This window comes from Salmo salar, chromosome 24 (assembly GCF_965601325.2).
Source record: "Salmo salar chromosome 24, fSalSal1, whole genome shotgun sequence".
Classification (NCBI taxonomy): Eukaryota; Metazoa; Chordata; class Actinopteri; order Salmoniformes; family Salmonidae; genus Salmo; species Salmo salar.
The window spans coordinates 32,699,701-32,718,023 of record NC_138314.1 but is presented as its reverse complement, the minus strand read 5'-3'; the positions used below and the strand labels follow the sequence as shown (position 1 = coordinate 32,718,023).

At 42.9% G+C, this 18,323-nt stretch overlaps 1 protein-coding gene across 1 annotated transcript in view; it reads left to right on the top strand.

Annotated features, from left to right (window-relative positions):
• Window positions 1-13,363, top strand: part of med27 (mediator complex subunit 27) — a 90,391-nt gene extending 77,028 nt beyond the window's left edge. The window contains exons 5-8 of the mRNA XM_045706680.1: window positions 1,261-1,368; window positions 8,310-8,351; window positions 9,558-9,635; window positions 12,107-13,363. Of these exons, the coding sequence (XP_045562636.1) occupies window positions 1,261-1,368; window positions 8,310-8,351; window positions 9,558-9,635; window positions 12,107-12,241 (363 nt within the window). The 3' untranslated portion in view covers window positions 12,242-13,363. The remainder of the gene's footprint in view (window positions 1-1,260; window positions 1,369-8,309; window positions 8,352-9,557; window positions 9,636-12,106) is intronic.
• Window positions 13,364-18,323: the final 4,960 nt, after the last annotated feature.

Here is an 18,323-nt window from a genome sequence, read left to right as displayed (position 1 = left end):
ATTGTGGAAACAGTACCGTATGATATTAACAGGAAATTGTGGCAACAAATGGATAGAATTCAACACAATTGGTAACTACTGTAACTGGTACTAAATTGTACCCATGAAATGGTTTAATTATTTAATTGGTTAGCTTATTACTGTGTAATTAACATGTTACCATGTAAGCCTACCATAAGGCTTTCAGACTCCAAAACAATGTCCACACAATGTTCTCAGCTTGGGGAAGCCTGATGAAGACAATTTAGTTGTGAACGCTATACTATATTCCTGAAAATAGTTTTTTTGTAGATATGGCCTAATGTCGAGGTAAATAGCTGTTAACATTCGTAAAAAAGACTGCCTCTGATTATTTAGGTCTTTAATTTATTGAAAAATGTATTTCAAAATGTGTAGTCCTACTTAGTTTATTTTGTACCATGCAACCTCTTTTGAAACATCTTTCTTTTCTCTCTAAGGTGTTGTTGCTCAGTTCATGCAAAGTTGTTCTGCAAAGTCTGCCATTGAATCCAACTGGCTTGTTTAAACAAAAGGTTTTCTCAGTCACCCCCCTCTTTCTCATGTTTGAGTGGAGCCATGAAAGCCCTCCCAAATACTGTGCTCTCCCTGTCAGTCTGGGACCGTCTTCCCTCCCATTCGCCAACTGAGCCGGAGCGCTGACTTGGATGAATAATTCCGACTGGGTAGAGCAGGCGATAATCACCGCTGTTTTGTTCTAGGGACGCTGCTGCTGTTGGAACAGCTTTCACAAATAAAGCAGGTTTTTTTTCTCTTATCATGCTCCCCCTGTAACCCCTTCTCTCCCCCTATATCTCTCTCCCTCCTCTCTCTTTCTCTCTCTCCCTTTTTCTCCATCTTTCCCTCTCTCCCTCCCTCTCTCTCTGGTACCTAAAGAGGTCAATTTCTGCTGTTTCTTTCTTATCCCCTGCTCTTACACAGAGATAGTCAAAGCCCTTTGTAAGCTTTACTCAGCCTTGAAAGATCAAGGTCAATATCTAACAGGGCACACTTTGCAACTCAGTAATTATGTATGTCAAGCGTGTGTCAGATGAAAAGAGGTGTCTGCTCCTTTCCAAGGTTAATTCACTGGAAAGTACAATAAGCCTATTGGGCCATCCAGTGGAGAGCACTGTAGGTTAACCTTCGCCTCAAGGGGAGAGAAGTCTAAGCACATTTCTTTGACATGGCGGTTGGTTAGGAGAGGATTGAACAGGTCTTCATTTGTTGTTGTCTTTTCGTCTCTGCTGTCTCTTCCTTTAGGTGACATTGGGGAAGGTGCTGAAAGCCATTGTGGTGATGAGAAGCCTGTTCATAGACCGGACCATCGTGAGAGGATTCAGTGAGAATGTGTATTCCGAGGATGGCAAGGTATTGTGTTCAGGGTTAAAAGGGAGGTTAGTGCCCAAACAGCTGGTTTGGGTAGTACTGCATGAGATGGTGAGGTGCGACCCTCTCTCCATTGAAAAAAATATGCATACGGTATTACTTTACATAAGGTATTACTTTACATAAGGTATTACTTTTACACTCGGGTCAAGAGATGTCATACTAGGCATATTATCTGTACACATCCCAGGAGACTTCAGTCTAGAGGTCTTCACGGGTCCCAAAAATGTTGATCCATTCCGAAATGGATCCGTGGCTTTCCCACATGACCCAATATGCATCCCGGAGCCAACTAGGTAAAAAAAACATGTTGATGTGCCCTTGAGCAAGGCCACGTAACCCTAATTGCTCCTTTAAGTCACTCTGAATAAGAGTGTCTGCTAAATCACTCAAATTAAAAAAATATATATATATGAAAATGCATAAATTCATTTTTTTTTTGTTGAGAGACCCGTTCCAAAAAGGCCTGTGGAAAAACAGACCCCAACAGACCTGTGCCGGTTCGGATCAGAGAGACCCATTCACCTCCGATAGTAGAAAAAGAGAGAGAGAGAGAAACCTGCTAGCGCCATCAATAAACAAGCGATATTGGCCAAATGATTTACAGTTGAAGTCGGAAGTTTACATACACCTTAGCCAAATACATTTAAACTCAGTTTTTCACAATTCCTGACATTTAATCCTAGTAAAAATTCCCTGTCTTTGGTCAGTTAGGATCACCACTTTATTTTAAGAATGTGAAATGTCAGAATAATGGTAGAGAGAATTATTTAATTCCGCTTTTATTTCTTTCATTACATTCCCAGTGGGTCAGAAGTTAAATACAGTCAATTAATATTTGGTAGCATTGGGTCAAATGTTTCGGGTAGCCTTCCACAAGCTTCCCACAATAAGTTGGGTGAATTTTGGCCCATTCCTCCTGACAGAGCTGGTGTAACTGAGGCAGGTTTGTGGGCCTCCTTGCTCGCACGCTTTTTCAGTTCTACCCACACATTTTCTATAGGATTGAGGTCAGGGCTTTGTGATGGCCACTCCAATACCTTGACTTTGTTATCCTTAAGCCATTTTGCCACAACTTTGGAAGTATGCTTGGGGTCATTGTCCATTTGGAAGACCCATTTGCGACCAAGCTTTAACTTCCTGACTGATGTCTTGAGATTTTTCTTCAATATATCCACATAATTTTCCTCCCTCATGATGCCATCTATTTTGTGAAGTGCACCAGTCCCTCCTGCAGCAAAGCGCCCCCACAACATGATGCTGCTTGCAAGCCTCCCCCTTTTTTCCTCCAAACATAACGATGGTCATAATGGCCAAACAGTTCTATTTTTGTTTCATCAGACCAGAGGACATTTCTCCAAAAAGTACGATCTTTGTCCCCATGTGCAGTTGCAAACCGTAGTCTGGCTTTTTTTATTTTTCTCCCCAATTTTGTGGTATCCAATTGGTAGTAGTTACAGTCTTGTCTCATCGCTGCAACTCCCGAAAGGACTCGGGAGAGGCGAAGGTCGACAGCCATGCGTCCTCCGAAACACAACCCAACCAAGCCGTACTGCTTCTTGACACAATGCACATCCAACCCGGAAGCCATCATTGTAAATAAGAATTTGTTCTTAACTGACTTGCCTAGTTAAATAAATAAAAAGTATATAGCCATACCAGACCTTGACGAAGGATTCTTAACTTTATTAGGTTAATATCAAAAGTAAGGCATCGTTGTTTATACGGAAAATACAAACAGGTTATTGCGTCATTAAATAAAGTTTTGCATCTCGCCTCTCCTTTTCATGGCTTGAGTGCGAGTAGCCTTCCGGCAACACAACATTAGAGTTGGAACTCAATTTGGCCGAAGAAAATGTCTCAACAGGATGAAACAAAACACTTGTTGCATATTTAAAGAACTGATTTAAACCTTCACAAAAGTTAACAGGCTTAGGCCTATATTGCAGCAATTACCAAGGTGCTGACTAACGAAAAATATACTATAAACTATCAAAATAGAGTCGCACTCTCCATATATAAACTCCCAGTAATTTATTGGGTATTTACCAATGTTTCGACAACTGTGTGATGGCCTACCCAACAAATGACTGCAATAGGCTAAAGTTTTTTATTTTTACAACAGGCTTACTTTTAATCGTAAATTAAATTAAAAAGACAGTTCGAACTTAATTTAGCCAACAAAAATGTCGCAGCAAAAACAAAAACCCTTTGAGCATATTTAAAGAACTGGCTTAGATTCTTAAATAGGCCAATAATAATAATAATAATAATAATAATAATAATAATAATGATGATGATAAGAAACCAAATTATAATAAATAAATCAAAGTTAGAAAATTGCATCAAACCTGAATAGCGAGTTGCATACAGTCCATTTGGCCGCGCCAACCTTCTCATCTTTGTTCACTCACAGAGATTCCGCTTCTTTTCACTATACTCTTTCTCCTCTAGCTTTCGTTTTACTTCATTAAAAATGTCCTCCATCTTTGCAATCAACAGCCGCAGACGCATGTGAGGCGAGTGGCCAGAACCAGTTTCAGCTGGACATAAGCTATACGTTTTATTGAGTTGCTATTGGCTGACACAGATAACAAGTTCACACAATTGTCATCACCTCACACATTAAATTAAGAGGACGGGTCCAGTCGGTAAATCAATTTTAATTGCACATACCCGAGACCTGTGGCCAACATACACTATATATACAAAAGTATATGGGCACACCTTCAAATTAGTGGATTCGGTTATTTCAGCCACCCCCGTTGCTGACAGGTGTATAAAATCGAGCACACAGCCATGCAATCTCCATGGACAAACATTGGCAGTAGAATGGCCTAAATGAAGAGCTCAGTGACTTTCAATGTGGCACCCTCATAGGATGCCACCTTTCCAAAAAGTCGGTTTGTCAAATTTCTGCCCTGCTAGAATTGCTCTGGTCGACTGTAAGTGCTGTTATTGTGAAGGGGCAACATCTAGGAGCAAAAACGTCTTAGCTGCGAAGTGGTAGGCCACACAAGCTCACAGAACGGGACCACTGTAGCGCATAAAAATTGTCTGTCCTCGGTTGCAACACTCACTACCGATTTCCAAACTGCCTCTGTAAGCAACGTCAGCACAAGAACTGTTCATCGGGAGCTTCATGAAATGGTTTTCCATGGCCATGCAGCTGCTCACAAGCCTAAGATCACAATGCGCAATGAAAAAGCGTTGGCTGGAGTGGTGTAAAGCTCACCGCCGTTGGACTCTAGCAGTGAAAACGCTTTCTCTGGAGTGATGATTCGTGCTTCACCATCTGGCTGTCTGACGGACGGGTCTGGGTTTGGCAGATGCCAGGAGAACGCTACCTCCCCGAACTGTAAAGTTTGGTGGAGGAAGAAAAATGGTTTAGGGGCTGTTTTTCATGGTTCAGGCTAGGACCCTTAGTCCCAGTGAAGGGAAATCTTAACGCTACAGCATACAATGACATTCTAGACAATTCTGTGCTTCCAACTTTGTGGCAACAGTTTGGGGAAGGCCCTTTCCTGTTTCAGCATGACAATGCCCCCGTGCACAAAGCGAGGTCCATACAGAAGTACCTTTGTCGAGATCCACGTACTTTTGGTCATGTAGTGTATCAGACGATACCCAAATCCGTGACTGAAGTCTGAATTTAGGAACCACTCGGGTCCCAGGTCAGATCTCGGAGTTTCTGGTCTATTGGACCTGTGAAGACCTCTACTTCAGTCTTCTTGAGACTGTCCTGGCTACAATGAAGGATCCCTCTGGGCTATGTGACCTCATATAGCCTTTTATACAAGGGGGCTGATGGTCTCCAGCTGCTAACGTAACACGATGCAATCCAGGGTCTGGACCTCCATTCCTCATTGTCAGTTTTCTGTTGGCACGGCTGAATAATTTAGGTGACCACTTCCTCTCTTGCACACTCACATGAAAAACTTGTAAAGGATAGGTGACATTGGCTTTCCTCTACGATTTCCACTCTATCAGATTCAACATTAATCCCTAATTAATTTTGAATGTAGCTCTGTGTTGGTGTTTCGCCCTCACTCAACCAGAGAGTGAGGACTCTTTGAACTGACATCAATATTAGGAGGCCATCAAAGCCACAGAGAACCTTGATCACCATTAATTATGCCAATGAATGGTAGACTTCTGAACCTCCTGCCAGAACAATGCTGTCTGATGTACTCAGCTGTGTGTGTGTGTGTGTGTGTGTGTGTTCAAAAGTTTGGGGTCACTTAGAAATGTCCTTGTTTTTGAAAGAAAAGCACATTTATTTGTCCATTAAAATAACACCAAATTGATCAGAAATACAGTGTAGACATTGTTAATGTTGTAAATGACTATTGTAGCCGGAAACAGTCGATTTTTAATTGAATATCTACATAGGCGTACAGAGGCCCATTATCAGCAACCATCACTCCTGTGTTCCAATGGCACGTTGTGTTAGCTAATCCAAGTTTATCATTTTAAAAGGCTAATTGATCATTAGAAAACCCTTTTGCAATTATGTTAGCACAGCTGAAAACTGTTATGCTGATTAAAGAAGCAATAAAACTGGCCTTTAGATTAGTTGAGTATCTGGAGCATCAGCATTTGTGGGTTCGATTACAGGCTCAAAATGGCCAGAAACAAAGCACTTTTCTTCTGAAACTCGTCAGACTATTCTTGTTCTGAGAAATGAAGACAATTCCATGCGAGAAATTGCCAAGAAACTGAAGATCTGGTATAACACTGTGTATTACTCCCTTCACAGAACAGCGTAAACTGGCTCTAACCATAATAGAAAGAGGAGTGGGAGGCCCCGGTGCACAACTGAGCAAGAGGACAAGTACATTAGAGTGTCTAGTTTGAGAAACAGACGTCTCACAAGTCCTCAACTGGTAGCTTCATTAAATAGTACCTGCAAAACACCAGTTTCAACATCAACAGTGAAGAGGCAACGCCGGGGTGCTGACCTTCTAGGCAGAGTTCCTCTGTCCAGTGTCTGTGTTCTTTTTCCCATCTTAATCTTTTCTTTTTATTGGCCAGTCTGAGATATGGCTTTTTCTTTGCAGCTCTGTCTAGAAGGCCAACATCCCAGAGTCGCATCTTCACTGTTGACGTTGAGACTGATGTTTTGTGGGTACTATGTAATGAAGCTGCCAGTTGAGGACTTGTGAGGTGTCTGTTCCTCAAACTAGACACTCTAATGTACTTGTCATCTTGCTCAGTTGTGCACCGGGGCCTCCCACTCCTCTTTCTATAGTGGTTAGAGCCAGTTTGCGCTGTTCTGTGAAGGGAGTAGTACACAGCAATGTACCAGATCTTCAGTTTCTTAACAATTTCTCAGATGGAATAGCCTTCATTTCTCAGAACAAGAATGGACTGATGCGTTTAGGAAGAAAGTCCTTTGTTTCTGGTGATTTTGAGCCTGTAATCGAACCCACAAATGCTGATGCTCCAGATACACAATTAGTCTAAAGAAGGCCAGTTTTATTGCTTCTTTAATCAGCATAACAGTTTTCAGCTGTGGTAACATAATTGCAAAATACTTTTCTAATGATCAATTAGCCTTTTTAAAATGATAAACTTGGATTAGCTAACACAACGTGCCATTGGAACACAGAAGTGATGGTTGCTGATTATGGGCCTATGTAGATATTCCATAAAAAATCTGCCGTTTCTAGCTACAATAGTCATTTACAACATTAACGATGTCTACACTGTATTTCTGATCAATTTGGTGTTATTTTAATGGACAAAAAATGTGCTATTTTTTTTTTCAAGGACATTTCTAAGTGACCCCAAACTTTTGAACGGTAGTGTATATGTAACTGTCACAACCACCCAGGGTACTTTATAGAGATAATGTGCTCCATGGAACATGTTTTGAAGTCCAGACATTCCCAAAGCTCCACCTAGGATGAGTTAGACAGACACAACAGCAGCCAGGGTTTTGTTTAGGATATCTCGCACCCCCGCCCTCAGGCTCCAACATCCCTATTTCTGCCATTTTCTCCACTAATTATCATACGGTAAGAAGCAGCAGGAGCAGCAAGCTGAACCTTCTAGCATACAGAGAGAGGGGGGAAAGGAGAAGGAAAACTGCACTATCAAAGGAGGGCTTCAAAGACTATCGAAGGCATCTCTTGGGTAATTTGTGATCCTGTATTATTTTCCCTTCAAAGGGTCTCTGTGTGTCGGTAGTGGGTAAAGGGACAGAGGGGGATTGAATCCGATTTCTCTAATAAATGCTGACACCAGGCCTGTTTGATATTAGTTTCAGGGTAGTGTTTTGATTTGTTATCGCCTTTGAAACTGTTTGGACGACCTTCGCACAATCTCCTGCCCTTCTCTCCCGGTTCACTGAAGGACCATGCAAGTCACAGAACAGCAGGGGAGCATGAAGAGAGGAGTCATTTGAACTTAAAATATAGACCTGATCAAATTATCAATACAATGTTAATGAATGGTATTACAAAGATTATAGACTTAAGTGAAAGTTGATGGTGTAGTCCAGAGGTATTCATTCTTACCGAATGAAGTCCGGAGCCTGCTGTTTTTTTAGTTTTTTTTCACCCCACCTTTATTTAACCAGGTAGGCCAGTTGAGAACAAGTTCTCATTTACAACTTTTCTGTTCTACCTGATAATGAATGGCACACACCTGGTGTCCCAGGTCTAAATCAGTCCCTGATTAGAGGGGAAAACTGGAAAAAAATGCAGTGGAACTGGCTTCGAAGTCCATAGTTGAGTTTGAAGGGTGAGGTCAGTCTTGATGACGACTACACTTGTACTCCAATCTCATTGTTCTAAATTCTCAAAAGTAACACTTGCTGTGATTTGTATCGTATACAACTGAAGAAAATAATGTGTGTGGATTTGAAAATGTACGATTGATTACATAGATATGAGAATAATGTCCTTTTCTCTCCTCAGCTGGATATCTGGTCAAAGTCAAACTATCAGGTTTTTCAAAAGGTGAGACCCTATCTCAAAGTTTACTCTAAACGGAGATACAATGCACAACCTAAGGAACTCACGAGTAGTCATATAGTTCCCCGTATTGTGGAACCCTCTGTCTCTCTCCTGTTAGGCCAGCTGTTGCTGTGTGTTCTCTCCCACTTGTCAAGCCCTGTCATACCAAAATGAACTCTGTTTCCGGTCGGATTTCATTTCAAACTCATTTCTGGCGAGCATATGGGGGTTATGAGTCGTCCTCACTTCCCTCTCATCCTCCCTCACCAAAATCTCATCAGGCGGAGTCATCGCCATGGCAGCATATGGGCAGCCAGAAAGCCACACACACCAATGACTGGGATGGAGCCAGCATTAAAGAAAGAGAGCCCCCAATTGTGTTTTTCATAGAGAATTGTCACTTGTGCCCCCTGGCTGTTCAAAGCACAGTATGTTTATTTCTTGATCTCATCCTAATGCTAACTCAAACAGACCGTGAGGAAGGCGAGAGAGAGAGAGAGGGAGGATGGCACCTCTCAGCTTCCCCTCCCATCTGTCACTGCACTGCCAAGGTGTGTCTTGTCACCAAAGCCTCTTTGTTAACCGCCCAGTCATATCCTTACATCTTCTTTGAAGAGAAACCCCCCCCCCTTCTGTTTTGATATGTTTTCTCTGTGCATTTAGTGTACTATATGCCTGCCATGTGCTGCTAATAGCCGTGTCCCTCATGCTTCGCCAGATGGTAAAAATGTAATAGCAATGGACATATTGACTGGACACAGAATAAAACAATACTAGCTACATCGACAGAAGAACTTAGTTACGTAATAGATGGCCCGCAGATAATTGCATGTGGGATGAATATTTGATTTTGATCAAAGTATTAAGAATAATAAGAAACCCAGTCACTGCCAAGTGAATGTGTAGGAGGGAGAGATGGATACAGTATACGCTATGATTAGTATTGCTCCAATGACAACCATGCAGTAGTCTACCAGAACTCTTTTAGTTGTTTTAAAAGTTGAGTAATAAGTACTCTGTCTTTGAAAACATCTTGTTTTACTTGACCGCTTGTATTGATTATGTTATGTAATGCTTGCTCATAAAACCATATTGATTTGAAAATGAACTGGCAGGCTTAATGTGATTTTATTGTTTCAGGTTTAGCAGAGACAATTGGAATGTTCTCAAATGTTCATGTGTTTTTACAAACCCCCTTTTCTCTCTAAGGTTACGGATCACGCCACCACTGCTCTGCTGCACTACCAACTTCCACAAATGCCCGACGTGGTGGTACGGTCCTTCATGGTGAGCACATTCACAACGCAAACTACATAACCCTCTCCCACCCTGTGTCTGAGCTCCTCTACTTGATAATCCACTCTGTCTTTTGTCCCATATCTTCACCATGTACACATAGCCGATGGATTGCACTTGCATTGCTAGTCGGTCCAGGCATCTTATCACACAGTACTGTAACAGTACCTCATTTGATTTAAAGCTCTGAGACTCATTTTTGATAAGGGGAGGAGGGGGTTGAAAATTGTCAGGCTATTACTGAATGACTACTGGTTGAGAGTTGGACAAAGCTTCCATCTATCACTGAAGCTAGTAGCCAGTCACCACATAGAGTCCAATAGCGGTGGTACCTCAGGAAGCATAGAAAATACTTGTCATTGTTATTGTGTGATGTATCAGATACCATCGGATGTTCTTACTCCTGGCTTCCCGGAGTGCAGGGCGGGGTTATATATTAGTGTTTTGATGTTTTAGTCTTTAAATAGCCCGACTGTCCACTCTGTAGACCCATGCTCTTAGTGCTGAAGTGAGGGAGATTGATTAGCCGCTCCTCTCCGGTGCTGAAAATCAATGAGATACTATTTTGATCTGGCCCAGCCAGGGTGTGGGGGCTAGGTAGCACTGCCATCCTTTAGGGAGGGGTTTCAAACAGACAGATCAGCGGCTCGGCTTCAGGGCCAACAGTGGGACGCCTCCTTTACTGACCTGTCCTCATTTACAGCTTGACACTGTCCAGAAAGACATGATCACTACATACCCAGCCATCACCATGTTTTGAAACGTCTTAAGACATCCTAAAAAGTCAAGACATCTTCAAGGTGCATCTATAGACTGTCTCAATACATCTTAAGACAATCTTAGAATGAATGAGATGTTTCAAGGCACTATAAATAGTATTTATATGGTTTAGTTGTTTACTTATTGATTCCATGTTTGTCTTGTAGTGATTTGGCAATCACTTACTCATTGCTAGCACAAACTTTACAAAGAAATCTGTTCAAAACAGATCACTGCAACACTTGCGGGATACCTCTGATGTGCTAGAGTAGGACCTAAGAACAGTGAAATACAATATTACATTTAAGTATGTGATTATTTCTCAATAGCTGTAAATATTCAGATAGGAAAGATGGGCAGGAGTCCAGGCTATGTCGCAGCCGGCCACAACCGGGAGACCCATGGGACTGCGCACAATTGGCCCAGCATTGTCCGGGTTAGGGGAGGGTTTGGCCAGCAGGGATGTTATTTTCCCATCGCGCACTAGGGACTCCTGTGGCGGGCCGGGCGTAATGTAGGCTGACACGGTCACCAAGTGTACAGTGTTTCCTCCGACACATTGGTGCGGCTGGCTTCCGGGTTAAGCGGGCATTGTGTCAAGAAACAGTGCGGCTTGGCTGGGTTGTATTTCGGAGGATGCACGGCTCTCGACCTTCTCCTCTCCCGAGTTCTGTACGGGAGTTGCAGCGATGGGACAAGACTGTAACTACCAATTGGATACCACGAAATTGGGAGAAAAAAGGGGTAAAACATTTTTTGATATAAAAAAGAATAGATGGTCATGATAGGAAACTAAATGTACATATTCATAGAAATAGATGGACATGATAGGAAACTAAATGTACAGAATCATAGAAGTAGATGGACATGATAGGAAGCTAAATGTACAGATTCATAGAAGTAGATGGTCATGATAGGAAGCTAAATGTACAGAGTGCTTGTGCTGACGTTGCTTCCAGAGACAGTTTGGAACTCGGTAGTGAGTGTTGCAACTCAAGACAGACGATTTTTACGCGCTTCAGCATTCAGCGGTCCTGTTCTCTGAGCTAAAAGTAAAGGGTACTGAGTACTTTCTGAAGGTACTGTATGTCTGCAATCAGTCCTGTTTAAAGGAACAGTTGGCCTAAGTCCCGTCTTAAGTAGCTACTAAAACAGTCAAAACATATATGGCTTTTCTGCACCTGTTTCTCAGTTGCTATTCCATAGGCTTGCAGAGACATTTCTCCCTCCTTACACATAACTGTATGTAGCCTTCTGGTTGCAGAGCTAACCTGAGATTGTTGTAATGGGTCTTTTCTCACGCTTCCCAGTGAGGGTGGTGAACATTACCCTGGCTGCTGATGAATCTTGGAGCGGGTTTAATCCTCTAGATTGATGGTGCCAGTGAATGTGTTCTGCCAGGTGTGTGACTGAGAGGGAGGTGTGGCTGGCTGGAGCCCACTGACTGGCTGGGAGAGAGAACCGGGGGGGGGGGGGGACAAGCAGGAGGAGAGGCTCCATTTCACCCCCCTGAGTGGATCAACCGCAGGCCCCCACATTGGGTCTCTCTCACCATTGTCAGCACATAAGCTCATTGTAGTGGCCATCATTGAGTTTTGATTCAAAATGTGATGTTTTACTAGAATCAGTCTATTGGTGAATCCTCGTGACAAATATATCACTGTCCTCCTGCCTGAATGTCCCTTTTCTGCTCTCCTCGGTAGACCTGGCTAAGAAGCTACATCAAGCTGTTCCAGACCCCGTGTCAGCGCTGTGGAAAGTTCCTGCAGGAGGGTCTTCCACCGACCTGGAGAGACTTTCGTACCCTGGAGGCCTTCCACGACACATGCAGGCAATGAGGAAACGGTGGGGAAAGGTTCCATTAGAAACTGCTCTGACAACTCATCTGATAAGACTAGAGCATGGCAAGACTTCACCTTCTCTTCAACCTCTGTCTACATTGTGCATGTAGAGCAACAACCCCGGGATTTATAGACTGTCATGCCTGTTAGTCCACTTCCTGGTTGAATAGGCATCAGGCAGCCGACTGGGTTGGACTGGGATGGAGAGAGGGCTCCAGTAAGTAGGGGGAATTCCAGTTTACAGACATCAACATCAGAATTAAAATCTGCCAAGACTGCCACCGTTGACTCTTCCATCATTAACATGACATGAATGTTGTTTTGGTCTGTAAGTCCCCCCTCCCCCGCTGTGTATGATGATGTCATATTAATGAGTCTACCTTTAACCTAATCTCACACAGCTGTCCAAATGTTTGCCTTATAGAGTATTGTTCATTGCTCCTACTCCAGTCCCCTGGTTGTGCGGGAACCTATATTTCTGTCTACCCAACTCTCCAAATAACAAAATAAAAAGTTATTTTGTATCAAAGGTAGAGCGAACATATTCATGCCCCAAATCTTGTGCAGTTTTTGGGCATTGTGTTGTAACTGGTCAGTTTTATACAGAAGCTGGGTTTAATATTTCTTGATCTATGCTGGATATGTGGAGGAAAAAGGCTTTTTTGTGAGGTGGGAGTTAAAAAGTCAACTTCTGTAAGTAGGTCATGACCCTTATGTATTTAGATGGCATGCGAAGGGAATTGCTAATTTTGTACAGATGTAATATCTTAATTTTATCACCCGATTGCAGGACAACTTTCCTGCAATGCAGGAAATGTTTAACTTGTAGTGTATTTGAGGTTTTAAAAGGTTTTAAAAGTTTGTAATTGCCGTTTAGAAGTTTGACTTGATTTTACCTTACAAAAAAATGTATCAACCCCTACTCAAATGTCCATAAAATATAATCCACAAAGTAATTTCAGTTTCCTGTTGCTGCAGGATTATTTTCTTGCTGTATCAAACTTGCTCAAATGAAGATCCTACATCTGTAGAATTAGGCGCCTGCCTTTTTGTACATTTTCAAAATAATCTGTATTTTTTTATAACCATTGTCTAAATAAAAGTACAGAATTGTTTTAATTGTAGCCGTCTGTCATCTTATCTCAATCTTCTGGAGGATGGCGGAAAGGGTCTTGTCAATTCACAACACATTTTGAATATCTCTAGTCTTCAATGTTGTTCATCAATTTTCAGATTAGACATTACGCATGCATTTCATCATTCATGGGGCTCTTTGTGAGTGTGAACAGCAGTTATCAAGGATCCTTGGCACATTCTCAAAGAGCATACAGTTCCCTGTCAAATGTAGTGTAAATGTTTTACACCACACGCAAAACTGAAATACTGAACCAAGGTATTTTAAGTCACGAAGAGACCGCACACAACACTCTCCAAACTAAAAACTTTGTTGCACAGTTTTGAAAAAACAATGAGTTTACGTGAGGGGTTGAGATTGCATGAAGAGTGAAAGTGGAATGGGCCGTTGTTCAGTAACCTCCCCAGTACAGTACGGACGTTGTACTTTGTCACCTCTGTACATGTTGCTTTCTAGCTTTACAGCTCTGAATGATTGATTTTGTTTATGTTACAATGTAGAATCAGCCATCGAAAGAGCCAGTCAGATTAAGCAGAAAAGGAATAATGATGATGGTGGTAACAGCATACTGTTAGTGCCGTCTCTTCCATAGGACAGGACCGTGTGTCTGTCCATCTGTTTTGTCCGTCCGTCCATTGGAAGCGGTCAGTGCTCCGTTCAGAGAAGCTCCACACACCCCTTCCGTCCAGTTTATTTAGCTGTGTAAAATAGCCACCGGGCCCTAATCAGAGGTTTTGAAAAAATGGCCGCTCTAGTTCCTCCTGGGAAGCTACACTGTTTTTTTGTTTATTAGGATACACCGGAACACGATAGAGATATGAGTGGGATATACAGAAGAAAGTGGGGGACCTCGGGATCGAACCCCTGCCTCCACCAGGGGCAGTGTTTAGTCTGGACTCTTCACGTTACCATTAGACCAGACTCTGGAACACTGGGTAGCTACTGTACACTTGAGTATGAGGATGTGAATGTAATTTTATCTTTGGAAAACAGACTCACTCCTAATAATGAATCATGAAAACATAAAATGGTACAGTATATGATAGATTGCAACACTAGTTAGTGTAAAATAACGGTTGTCTGACTGAACACCAGAAGAATACTTCTCTGGACTATTGGTAACCGCTGCTCTAGGCTGCCGCCGCTGCTTGCTGGTCTCGCAATTACTTTTTCTCACGGTCTCAACTCCTCTTCAGTGTATTCCGGTTCAAATAAATAGGGCTGTATGTTCCTATGTAAAATAACATTTTTAAAAAGGGTGTAAGAGGAATCCTCAGAAGCAGCCATTTTAGCTAATTATGGGAACTTCGATGAGACAAGTCCAGTGACTCTGTTGAATAAGGACAACCATATCTACTCTCTGCTAGCGTGAGGGGGCAATCGGCGAAAAACACAAAGGCCACAACAATTGCTACAAAACATTACTCCATTCATTTTTATATCAGACAGCAGGCTCAATCAACCAATGGAGATTGCATGGCTGTGTGCTTGATTTTTTTATACACCTGTCGGCAACGGGTGTGGCTGAAATAGCCAAATCCCCTAATTTGAAGGGCTGTCCACATACTTTTGTATATATAGTGTATTTGAGAGACAACAAGTGCTTAATGTGTAAATGTATTTATGTTCTCAATAAACATTTGGAGATTAAATATTGTTTACATGTTGTGAATAGTCCTATGATTCAAAGCCAACCCCATCTGTTTTGCCCCAAAGATGCATGCAACTGTCTAAAGGAGGTTCTTACATGGGTCCCCATTTATGATTAATATTACGTTCTCCCACACATCCAGTATTCCTATGGAGTTGACTGATGCCTGTATGAATCCCTCCTACTGCCAATGTGTGCTCTTAAAACTCCTCAAGCCACCGCTGGTATAAAGAGGTACATAGATTCAAGCTTTTTTCTTTACTCAAACATGGATACCTAATACATTTTTTCCACAATAGGATGTTTTAATGTTTTATTTATTATTATTTTTTACAATAAAGAGTCTTGTCCCACCACTGCATTTCCATTAGCCTCCCCCTGTTTCCTTTGAGTTCCCCGTTGTTGCTGCATTTTCATTAGCCTCCCCCTGTTTCCTTTGAGTTCCCCGTTGTTGCTGCATTTTCATTAGCCTCCCCCTGTTTCCTTTGAGTTCCCCGTTGTTGCTGCATTTCCATTAGCCTCCCCCTGTTTCCTTTGAGTTCCCCGTTGTTGCTGCATTTCCATTAGCCTCCCCCTGTTTCCTTTGAGTTCCCCGTTGTTGCTGCATTTCCATTAGCCTCCCCCTGTTTCCTTTGAGTTCCCCGTTGTTGCTGCATTTCCATTAGCCTCCCCCTGTTTCCTTTGAGTTCCCCGTTGTTGCTGCATTTCCATTAGCCTCCCCCTGTTTCCTTTGAATTCCCCGTTGTTGCTGCATTTCCTCCTAATCCTACCCCTCACATTCTCCCTTGGAATGCCTAATTATTGCTCCCCAACACGGCTTATGATTGATAATGAGTGCTGGTGTTGCTCTCCCCTCAAGTGTGAAAGAAGACCAAGAGAGCAGGGTGTAAGGTGTGTAGCTAGCAATGCTGCTGTATGACTGGTGTCTGCAGAGCCAACTGTGCCCCGCGCCGTAAGCCTCCTCTGGGTGGATGCAAAGGTAGTTTAGGGCCTGCACACTTTTCAGTGCACACACTGGTAGTTAAGACTACTCAATTATCCTCACAGGATTCACTATCCAAATACACACTATAATGTGTGTTATGTTAGAAAATGTTGACATTATACACAGACAAGACGTGTTCCCTCCTTGTTTAATAAAGTTTCCCCTCGTCATGAAAATGGAAACTGGCAGCATAATAAAAGAGTGGCTAAGTCTATGTCAAAGGTTGTCAAAAACCTATTGAACAGACACCCTGACATTTCTTAATTACAGTGGAGGCTTTTTTTTACCATGGTCTCCCATTCTGCCTGCATTAATGAGTAGAGAGGGGAGGTGGAAGGAGGTCTGTGTAAGGGAGGTCAGTCGTTGTCCCGGGAGGCAGATGGTGATGAGTTCCTCTCGATGCCAGGAGAAGTCTGGACAGGCTCCATTCACACAGCCCTAGGCGTATGTAGGAGGTGCGTACACCGGGGACGGCCTCAGCAGTGGAGGCCACATCCAACTCCCATCTGTTCTTTGGCTCCACCACCAGATCTCCAACTAGCACTGTGTTATCAGCAGCCCCCCACCACTTGAGTCCTGCCCTCTCTCTGGTCATAGAAAGGTCATTAACTGTGAACCTGTCCAAACCACACCACAGTAATGATGGTATATCGGCATGTTTGAATAGAAAGATACAGTGACACATTTGATTGGCATTTAAAATTGTGATGCAACAATCTGAGGAAACTAAGCAAGCAGTACATATCATTGGTCCTCCGTATGTTTATGTGCTTCCTAATCATTTGATATTAAACTGATTATGGCAGTAGGCAGAGTATGGCATTGGTCATGTCAACACCTTACTCTGCTTATCTTCAGCATAAGGTCGTAAGCTAAGTAAGCACACGCTGATTAAAACACCTGGTTTTCTGAAAAGAACTGGAAGGAGAGGCGGCCAAAGGAGGAATTGGCTTTGGGGGTGACCAGTGAGATATACCTGCTGGAGCGCATGCTACGGGTGGGTGCTGCTATGGTGAGCTGAGATAAGGCGGGGCTTTACCCAGCAGAGACTTGTAGATGACCTGGAGCCAGTGGGTTTGGCGACGAGTATGAAGCGAGGGCCAGCCAACGAGAGCGTACAGGTCGCAGTGGTGGGTAGTATATGGGGCTTTGGTGACAAAACGGATGGCACTGTGATAGACTGCATCCAATTTGTTGAGTAGAGTGTTGGAGGCTATTTTGTAAATGACATCGCCGAAGTCGAGGATCGGTAGGATGGTCAGTTTTACGAGGGTATGTTTGGCAGCATGAGTAAAGGATGCTTTGTTGCAAAATAGGAAGCCGATTCTAGATTTAATTTTGGATTGGAGATGTTTAATGTGAGTCTGGAAGGAGAGTTTACAGTCTAACCAGACATCTAGGTATTTGTAGTTGTCCACATATTCTAAGTCAGAACCGTCCAGAGTAGTGATGCTGGACGGGCGGGCAGGTGCGGGCAGCGATCGATTGAAAAGCATGCATTTCATTTTACTTGCATTTAAGAGCAGTTGGAGGCCGTGGAAGGAGAGTTGTATGGCATTGAAGCTCATCTGGAGGTTAGTTAACACAGTGTCCAAAGAAGGGCCAGAAGTATACAGAATGGTGTCGTCTGCGTAGAGGTGGATCAAAGAATCACCAGCAGCAAGAGTGACATCATTGATGTATACGGAGAAGAGAGTCGGCCCGAGAATTGAACCCTGTGGCACCCCCATAGAGACTGCCAGAGGTCCGGACAACAGGCCCTCCAATTTGACATACTAAACTCTATCAGAGAAGTAGTTGGTGAACCAGGCGAGGCAGTCATTTGAGAAACCAAGGCTGTTGAGTCTGCCAATAAGAATGTTGTGATTGACAGAGTCGAAAGCCTTAGCCAGGTCGATGAATACGGCTGCACAGTAATGTCTCTTATCGATGGCGGTTATGTTATCGTTTAGGACCTTGAGCGTGACTGAGGTGCACCCATGACCAGCTCTTAAACCAGATTGTACAGCGGAGAAGGTACGGTGTGATTTGAAATAGTCGGTAATCTGTTTGTTAACTTGGCTTTCGAAGACCTTAGAAAGGCAGGGTAGAATAGATATAGGTCTGTAGCAGTTTGGGTTTAGAGTGTCTCCCCCTTTGAAGAGGGGGATGACCGCGGCACCTTTCCAATCTATGGGAATCTCAGACAATACGAAAGAGAGGTTGAACAGGCTAGTAATAGGATTTGCAACAATTTCGGCAGATCATTTTAGAAAGAGAGGATCCAGATTGTCTAGCCCGGCTGATTTGTAGGGGTCCAGATTTTGCT